This window comes from Motacilla alba, chromosome 19 (assembly GCF_015832195.1).
Source record: "Motacilla alba alba isolate MOTALB_02 chromosome 19, Motacilla_alba_V1.0_pri, whole genome shotgun sequence".
Lineage (NCBI taxonomy): Eukaryota > Metazoa > Chordata > Aves > Passeriformes > Motacillidae > Motacilla > Motacilla alba.
In genome coordinates, this window is record NC_052034.1 from 4,704,812 (window position 1) to 4,714,244 (window position 9,433).

Consider the following 9,433-nt stretch of genomic DNA (forward strand, 5'->3'; position numbering starts at 1 on the left):
ACCAAGAGGACGTTTGTACCAGTTAACACACGAGGTACTGGTGACACAGAGGGGTTTGCAAAGGCACTCCCCAGTCTACAGCCTTTTCCTGGCTTTTCTTTAAAAGGTACCTCCTGATGCATCTTTTGGCACCAGTCTCTTCCCAGAGCTTTCCTTAGCACTATTCCTTCCAAATTTCCTTGTATGCTTCTTCCTGTGGGAACAGTGTTTCCACTTGCCAGCCAAGGAAGGCAATTTCCAGCTGCTGGAGAAGGTTTTTTTTTCCTTGTAGTGCCATCTCCCTGGAACATCCCTGATGCTGCACCCCGAGCTAAAGTCGTGTGAAGCCAGTAGCCTCCAAGCTCATCTTCTGCCTCGGAGGTCATAATTGCCATTAAATCACAGCTTGCCTAACCAAATTATGCAAAACCGAAATTATCTCCAATGATTTTTATGTTGCTGAAATGTTCCAGAACTGCCGGGGTGATGACTGGGGGATTGGGAGCAGCTGTCACTCCATCAGAAACCATAACTCCAAACAGCTGGGATCTGTCAGTTATTTATGACACCGGTCGCAAAAAAAAAATAATAAAATGATGAAGGTGGATGGGTGGCTGCCACTGTCTGGCTGAAAGGCAGCCCGTGCAGAAAGCAAAGCCTCGTGTCCTGCTGCTGGGAGCTGCAGCTGATGTTTTGGGAGCAATCCCAGAGAGGATGCTCCTGCTGCAGGACTGTGGGGCAGCACCTAAGGGGCTTTGCACAGAGGCTGAAAGGGAGCTGCTGCTCGCTGGGGAATTTAGGCTTTGTGACAGTCAGCATGGGCGTGTTTATTTTATCCTCTGTGTTGCAAAACAGAAAAAAAAAAAAAAAAAAGAAGAATAAGAGGAAATAAACCCTGCAGCTGCTAAGCAGGGTCTGACACTGCTTTGTCGAACCGTCCCAGATCCTGAGTTTGGCTCTTGGCTCGTGCCCAGTTGCTTTTGCTACTCTGTCCTTGCCTTTCATCGTCCTTCACTTAGCTGATGGAATTGTGAGCGTTTGAGGCTGCTTTTTCTCCCTAAACAACAGTTTCTCTCTATGTGAACATCCAATTCTGAGGTCGTTCCCAAGTTTCAAAGTGTACTTTCCCCCCGGGGTTGTAGTCATGTCTTTGTGCACCAGCTTGTTAGGGTTGGGTTTTGAAAAATCCTTTGATAGATCCAGGGTGGGAACAGGACAGGAAAATCTCTGTGTAGAGCTCAGTGAGGTGCTGGTGTTAGAGCAGGTGTGAGTTTGGCCTCAAAAGAGGGTGAGTGATGAGGAAGCTTCTCCCTTTTTGATAATCCTGCCTGTGAGCAGATGCTTTGTCCCCACTTGTAGCGCACTCTGGTTAAGTATTATTATTTATATTATGTAGTAGCTATACATAGTGTTTTATGGCAGTAAAGATACATAAATCAGCAAGCAGAAGACGAGGGCTTTGCTCTAAAGAGCTTATAAATCTAACAGCTTGAGCAGCCCTGGTAATGGACACAGTAAGCAGGCAGTCAAGTTGCATGTAGACATGAGCTAAGATGGGTCTCCCAAAGCAGATGGTGGGTTTAGGAGAGATTTGGAAGAGAAGCAACCTGCTCCATCCTCGAGAGCGGATTCTCCTGCTGGAGAATTAGACAGGCTCTGACCCATATAAGCTCGTCCGGGTGGAGAGGTGAAAATATCCATCTGAGAGAAGCAGCTCGCCAAGAGGGGGTGCTGGGGTTTGTGGCAGGGCTGCCTTTTGGGGTGGTCCTGCAGGTGCATCCCCCCCAGGGACAAACCCATCCTTGTCCTAAGTGATGTCTTGGCCTGGAGTCTGAGCCTCCTAATGAAAGTAAGTGGCATCATCTTCTAAAGAAACCGAGTCCCTGCCTGGCTCAGAGGTAGAGTAAAATGTTCTAAACCTTAAAAAGCAAGAAAACTGCCGGGGCAGGTACACCTGGCTCTCTGGAGCAAGTGGCACTGCGGAGTCAAGAGTCCCTGCCGTGGTGGCAGAGAGGTGCTCCAACCCTTCAAACCATTTGTCTTTGATCCTGGGTATCAAACCAGGGTTTTCTTGTTTTTTTTTTTTTTCAAATTTCTTCCTGTGCTGGCACCGGCCTGGGAGGAACCTGGTCTGGGCTGGAGAGAGATGTGCAGTGTCTGGCCGATCATGCTGGCTCCGGGTGTCTGCATTCTTCTGGCTGCCTTCAGCTCTTGCACAAATTGAGGCTTCACGCTAAATGCATTACACTGTATAACAATTAATCCCGTGCTACATATAGAAAGTCCTTACTCATCAATAATGCATGTGGGAGGAGTGATTTTCACTCTCAGTAATAAGGCTAAGACAATGGAAACAAGCAGGTAATGGAGAACATTTATAAAGATGTTAATCTAATAATGAGTCTAATGCTGTTAAAAGTAAGACTGCAAACTGGACGCATCCAAAGATAAATTATTTCAAGCATTCATTAACTGATGCCTAATTAATGCCCAATTAGAGGGATGTTACATGGGAAATGGTTTGGACAGTCAGACGAATTCATTCCAATCACTGAAACCTCAGTCAGAAGCAGGAGGCAGCAGAAGGACTCGGCGAGCAGAGGCCGGGGTGACACAGCACGTCAGTGGGAGAAAGGCAGGAGATAAACACCCCTTTGCTGGTTTTATCCATGTCAGCAGGGATTTGGTTTTACTCACTTCACCAGCAGGTTTCTGGAGGATTTTTCTGTGCTGCTTTTGAAGCTCTCCCTCCCCGGTGAGCTCCGACACTCGGGCCGGTGACCCTCCGTGTGCCTCACAACCTTTACAAGATGAAGTTGAAAGGGCTGAGTCAGGAATAACAAGTTAGACAGGGTCAAACTCTCAGGAGAGCTGGGCTGGGGCCTCTCAGGAGGCTCCATGGTGTTTTCCAGTCTGGGAAGCCCAGTGAGACCCAAGTGCTCCTGGCAGTCGTGCCTCGGTTGGATTTGGCAGCTGGATATCCCAGTGCTGGGGTTACCAGCCTCAGGAGCTTCATGGCTTCATAACCTCTTTGCTTTTTGGGGATCTCATTCCCAGATCTAAACTGGGACCAGTCCCAGAGCATGCCAGGAGCAGCTTCTCACAGCACTAAGCAGTCAGCAGGTTTTACAGACTTGGAGGGAAGGCCTCCTTGATGAGACCACAGGCCTTGTGCGCATCCACTGGGGAGTCCAGACCTTCATGGAAAAACAGATTGCTTTGGGTTGGAAGGGACCTCAAAGGGCATCTAGGGCAGGGTCACCTTCCACTAGGACCAAGTTGCTCCAAGCCCCATGCAACCTGGCCTTGGACACTTCCAGAGATTGGGGCAGCCACAGTTTTTCTGGGCAGCTTGTGCCAGGGCCTCACCACCCTGGCAAGGAAAATCCGTTTATTATACCTAATGTAAACCTACTCCCTATCCAAGTCCTGCTCCCCTGTTCACCCATTTTTTTCTCAGTATCCATCCTTCTGTTTCCCCATTCCCCTTACTCCCAAGATGCAACAGGGGGAAAGACATCCCTGTCTTTTCTTCCCATCCTATTCTCGGGGAGCTGAGAACCAGTAACAACCCCAGCCTATCCTCACCACCACCCCTGGCTGCAGGAATCCCATCTCTCTCTCCATAGAAGCTCCAGCCATTAACTCAGAGCTGCCTGTTAATTAAAGAGATGGACTCAGTTCCCTCTGACCTTTACCTCCGGAGTTATCCCCGCAGGCAGCGAGCTGTTAAACGCTGCCTTCCCTTTCGGCAGGAGCCTCTACCTTGGCCATGCTCCAGGGAGGCCTGGGCTGCCTTGGTCCATCACCACGCATTGCTAACAGCCTCCTGTCATCACCATCCCTACACGTGAAATCCTGTATGCTCCCAGATCCCTGCCCAGCTCCACCTCCCGTCAGTAATCCCGTTAGCCTGGCAACTGTCGTGTCACGGAAGAGCGCATAAAACTGTTGTTTGGAAGCAATATGTAATCTTCCAACCTGCTGCGTGTAGCTGGGAGATGGTTTATTGATTCAGACCCTTGTGATTTGGTATTTGCAATAACAGACTCTGCATGTGGGAGATCGTCACAGCACTTGTGCCTGGCAGGGTTTTACTAATAAACATCAGACCTACGGAAGGCGCCGTGCTCCGGTGTCACCGAGGTAAGACGGGGGACGTGGAGTCGTCCCACCTTGGCGGAGCGCATCCTCAAGTTAAAAAATCCAGCGGAACATATCTGCAAACACTGCTTCTCTCTCCCATCGCAGGATAATCACAATATCCTCAGGACACCGCTGTTTCCCGGGCTGTGAGTGGCAGCCAGGGCTCCCGTTTTGGCAGGGAGCTCGGGGTAGTCAGCACGACGCTCCCACCAGCGCAGCCCCTCGCTCATCGTGCAGAGGCACGACAGCAAAGCCAAAATGCTACGGCAGTGACTTGGAGAATGTTCCTTTTCCTACACAGCCGTAGGAGTTGTCGCGAATTCAGCGTTCCCGACTCACCAGCCCTTTTTGGCAGTGGCGCAGGGATGAGACATCCCTGCTGGTAGCCCGTGCTTCGTTTCTGAAGGGCAGTGCCTGGAAGTCGTCCCCCTCATTCCCATTCCCAGGCAAGGCTCGATCCCATGCTTCGGGCAGCGATGCTATTTTTTCCCTATTAATGCCCCAGTCAGCGATGACTGGCTCTTACTGGTGATTTATGGAGAGTCTGAATAACCCAGTTTATCTAAAATATGTGGCAACTTTGCCTTGAAAGGATGGGTCTAGATGGACGGGTCACCTGCTGTTAACTAAACGGCAACAGATCTCCATACCAGGGAAAAGGCAACAGCAACCACCCAGTTATATTTCAAGCACAATTAATAAGAAAACAGTGAGGTTTTTGTGCCTCCAACTCTTATTAGGCTGTAGGCACTGAAAAGAGGGACTGTAAAAGCCCAAGGGGTCCTGGCTCTTGGACTAGCTGGTGATAACGACGTGGAGTAATTAGAGATGAACTCTACTTCCACTCTCTTTTTTCAGATTAGTACAAGCTGAGTAGGACTCGTGGGCAGGATGGCACCGGCAGCTGTGCGCTGCTCCGCTGTTACTCCTTTTCCCTGTAAAGTCCAGAGGCAGAATTCATTAGACATGAGCAAATTTTGCGTGTAAGAGGAAAAAGCCAAATCTAGGAGGAAAATCTGAATGAGAAATGACAAGTCTGGTGCAATGAGTCTGAAAAGCCACTCGGCGCAGAAGGAATAGCCCGAAAGCAAGCCTGGTGCGAGGAGTGGGAGCGAGACGGGAGCGGGGGGCGAAACCGGAGCTCTGAGGAGCTGAGCAGAGGGAGGGGACGGTTCTGCCTCGTTCTCTGCTTCTCTGCTGCGAGAAAGCCCCAGTCACAGGCACATACTGTAGCATTAGAGGATGCAATATGCTTTGCCACAGGACATCCATTTAAAAATATGTCTGAGCATCCCACTTCCAAACGGAGTTTTCGGCTCAGCCTTTTCCACCAACTGCCGACAACATATTTCCCTGTAAATCACTCGGGTTTCGGGGTGGATGGTGGTGTCTAACAACTGTAGTGAAAGGAGACGGTGGGGATGGGTCTGTGCCTTTGGGGGGAGTGGGATGCGCTGCACACGTGTAATTTTAGGTGGTTCGCCGGGAATTGCTGAATCTCTGCAGCTTTTCCTCTCCGAGATTTAACAGATGCATTTCAAGAGGAGTGGGGACACCTGCGAGGGTTTGAATTTCCCCTGTTTGCTCTCACACCGCGGCGTTTCCTTGCCTGCAGGCAAGGGGCTCTGCTGCCTGCTCTGCCAGCGTGAATTCTCACCGAGAAAGTTTCTCCTGCCCGTTCCGGGCTGGGAACACAACCAGCCGCCTGTTGCAGGCAGGGAGAGGAGGCAGGGAGTACTCCATACATCACGTTTTAACTGCCGTGGGTGATGAGCCTACTCATCACAGCCGCGTGGGTAATTCATGAGCAGAGAGGAGGGCTGAGCTAATTGGGGGCGTTTTTCACCCGGAATAGTCTCCGCAGCAGCGATGGGTGGGCGGGAGGTGCCCGGTTCCCGCTGACGCCGCTCTCCCCTCTCTCCGCACAGGGGGGTTTGCGGAGCTGCTGCTGGTGCTGCTGGGGCTGAAGGTGCCCGCTGCCCTGGGCTGCCCCACCGACTGCGTGTGCTACCCCTCCCCGATGACTGTCAGCTGCCAGGCTCACAACTTCGTCACCATCCCCGAGGGCATCCCCGAGGACAGCGAGAGGATCTTCCTCCAAAACAACCAGATCACCTTGCTGCTGCGGGGCCACTTCAGCCCTTCCATGGTCACCCTCTGGATCTACTCCAACAACATCACCTTCATCGACCCCAACACCTTCGATGGGTTCATCAACCTGGAAGAGCTGGACCTGGGGGACAACCGCTACTTAAGGGCTTTAGCTGCAGACACTTTCCAAGGGCTGGTGAAACTCCACGCCTTGTATCTGTACAAGTGCGGGCTGAGCTCTCTCCCCAGCGGGATTTTCGGTGGCCTCCACAACCTGCAATACCTTTACCTGCAAGACAACCACATTGAGTTCCTGCAGGATGATATTTTTGTTGACTTGGTTAACCTCAGCCATCTTTTTCTCCATGGAAACAAGCTCTGGAGCCTCCATCAGAACACGTTCAGGGGACTAATAAACCTGGATCGGCTGCTCATCCATCAAAATCAGCTGCAGTGGATTCATAGGCGGGCTTTTCATGACCTCCGAAGATTGACCACCCTTTTCCTGTTCAATAACAGCCTCTCGGAGCTGCAGGGGGACTGCCTGGCCCACCTGGGAGCCCTGGAGTTTCTCAGGCTGAACGGGAACCCATGGAGCTGCGACTGCAAAGCCCGTTCCCTCTGGGAATGGCTGCACAGGTTCAGAGGCTCCAGCTCCAGCGTCATCTGCGAGTCCCCCGAGCAGATGCACGGCAAGGACCTCAAGGTGCTAAGAGCAGAAGACTTTAGGAACTGTTCAGGGTCCGAGTCGCTCCACCAGATGAAAACACACACCTTCTCCACGGCGGACAGAGGAGCCTCCAAATCCCACCACCCTCACCACTCCTCCAAGGAGAAGGGGAAGGAGCGAGGGGCTGAGAACAGTTTGCACAGCAACCAGCCCGCCGGCCCCCCCGGCTCCCGGCCGGGCTTCCGCAAACCCGGCAAGAACTGCACCAGCCACAAAAGCCGGAACCGAACCTCCAAACCGGTGTCCTTGGGGCCGCGCAAAAACGGGCAGGAGGTCCCAGACTATGTGCCTGATTATCAGCACAAATACAGCTTCGGGGCCATGCCCACGCTGTCCCCCAAGCGCAAGGGTAAGTGCACCCGGCGGACGCCCATCCGCCCGCCCAGCGGGGTGCAGCAGGCGGCCGGCTGCCCGGGGCTCAGGGCGTCGCTCCTGGTTTTTATGGTGGTGTTGGCGGCCGTCATCCGCTGAGCCCCCCCAGCCCCGGCCGCGGACGGAGCGGAGCTGTACTGCCACCAATCTACAAAGGACCAGAGTTTCTTTTCTTCTTGTTTTTTTGTACGTGGCTCAGCGTTGGCCTGGCGAAGGGAAGAACGTTGTCTCGGCTTCTGAGGGTTGTCTCCGTGCCCGGCCGGACTGTGCCGAGCGCGGTGGGAGCAGATTAAAAGGCATTATCACACCTTGTCACAAACAGCCTAACCGAGCACCTACAACAATAGCAACAAAAAAGCCAACCTTACGAAAAGCAGATAACGGGGATGGTAACCAATTCGTCGGTGACAACACCCAGACAAATGGACTGTATCCATGCTCTTGTGAAATCCCGTTCGTTTGAGAGCGCTCCGAACGACCCCTCCAATTACTGAAGGAACATAATTGCTGTAAAAACCATCACCGATTAAGCCTACACTGTTTCTCTCTGAAAGTGAGTGCAAGGACACTGATACCGATGTAATAAGGACATTTGGTTCTCCCACGTTTTAGCCCTTTTGGCTCCAAACCCAGAGGCCAAAGTTGGCTGGGAATCTCTTAGAAGACAATCTCAAACCCCTGAATATCTCAGGCATTACAGCAGAACAGGGCTTGCCTGCTGGGCTTGGAGTAGCCGACAACCAAAGGAAAGACTGATTAGAGGTGGAATTAAACAAGAAAAAACCCAAACCCCAACAAACCCAACACATAAAGAAATGAGGTACCTGCAGGAGGTGTGTTTTTTGTAACCATGTTCACACATCTGAGAAAAAAACCCCAACAATTGCACAGGCTCCCCCTCTTCCCCTCAATTATCCATATGTATGTCTTACAATGTTTATAAACTATATGGAAACTGTATCTTCAGAACTAAGGATTGTATTATTGAATTTATAGCAGACCAGTATATGATTTTTTTTTTTTTTCCTTGAGAAAACAAACCGGCAGCAGTGCCTACAGATGCTGAAAGCCATCAGGCGGGCTCAGTACACGCGGGGGAACCACAACGGACCAATGTTCTCAGCAATTCAGAGCACTAAACTTTGGGAGGGGTCGGGGGGTGGTTGTGTGCGATGCAGCAAAGTCCATACCCAGAGAGCCAAAATTCACCCTTACATCCTAATTTGTAACTGGCATGGGGGAGAGAGAGAGATTAATTAGCCCAAATAAATAGAGCCATAGAGCTCTGTCTCCGGAGAGCACGCGAGGCCCCGGGGAGGAAAGGGGCTGGTTTTGGGGCTGGAGGCAGAGAGGGGCTTCCCAGCCGTGGCAGTGGCGTGAGGACCTTTATAGCTGGACTAAGGTTTTCACTGGGGCAGCGAGGAGCAGCTCCCAGGCTGCAGACAGACCTGACAGAGTCAGGAGGGGTTTTGTTTCTTAAAAGGAACAGATTCTGGAAGAGTCAGAGTAGGGGGAAGCTACAGCTTGCAGAGGACCGGCGAGAAGCGCGGTGCCCGAGGTTTCTGGTCCATGGCAGGAGAGAGAAATCCGTGGTCCAAGAGAGCTGTACAAAGGGGGTTGTGGGGAGGTGGGGGAGAGGGAGCAGAGCATCCTGCTCCCCTCTTCCTGGGTTAAACCAAGTGCTGGAGGGATGTGTTTGCTGGTCGGGGGCATGGCAGAGCTGGCAGCTCCACCGACGGCAGCCCATGGGCTCGGGGAGGTGCTGCCCAAATTCTGCAGTTGGTGTGAATTCCCTGTCAGCGTGGATGTGTGAGACCAAACAGACACTGAAGTTAATGAAACAAGGGAAATAAAAGTGATCTTGGACAAGAAAAGGCTTCTGTTCTTTCCATAACCATATCTCAGTGGTGGTGTTTTTGAGCCTGTGGCTCAGGTGGGGGGCTGGAAATGCTGAAAAAAACAGCTGCACTTTTCCATCAGACACACAATTAGCTCCAGGAAGGATGGGCCAGCTGGGGAAATCTGGTGTCCCAACCCAAATCTGCTCTTCCACTTTGGGGAAGGGGAGAGGGTATTTACACAGTGGCAGATCCCTTGGAGGTATCTGGAAATGGA

General features: G+C 51.8%; 1 protein-coding gene across 1 annotated transcript in view; it reads left to right on the forward strand.

Annotated features, from left to right (window-relative positions):
• The window catches only part of RTN4RL1 (reticulon 4 receptor like 1), a 29,853-nt gene extending 20,666 nt beyond the window's left edge, over positions 1 to 9,187 (forward strand). Inside the window, exon 2 of the mRNA XM_038158363.1 lies at positions 6,054 to 9,187. Coding sequence (XP_038014291.1) covers positions 6,054 to 7,417 — 1,364 coding nt within the window. The 3' untranslated portion in view covers positions 7,418 to 9,187. The remainder of the gene's footprint in view (positions 1 to 6,053) is intronic.
• The last annotated feature ends 246 nt before the right edge of the window (positions 9,188 to 9,433 follow it).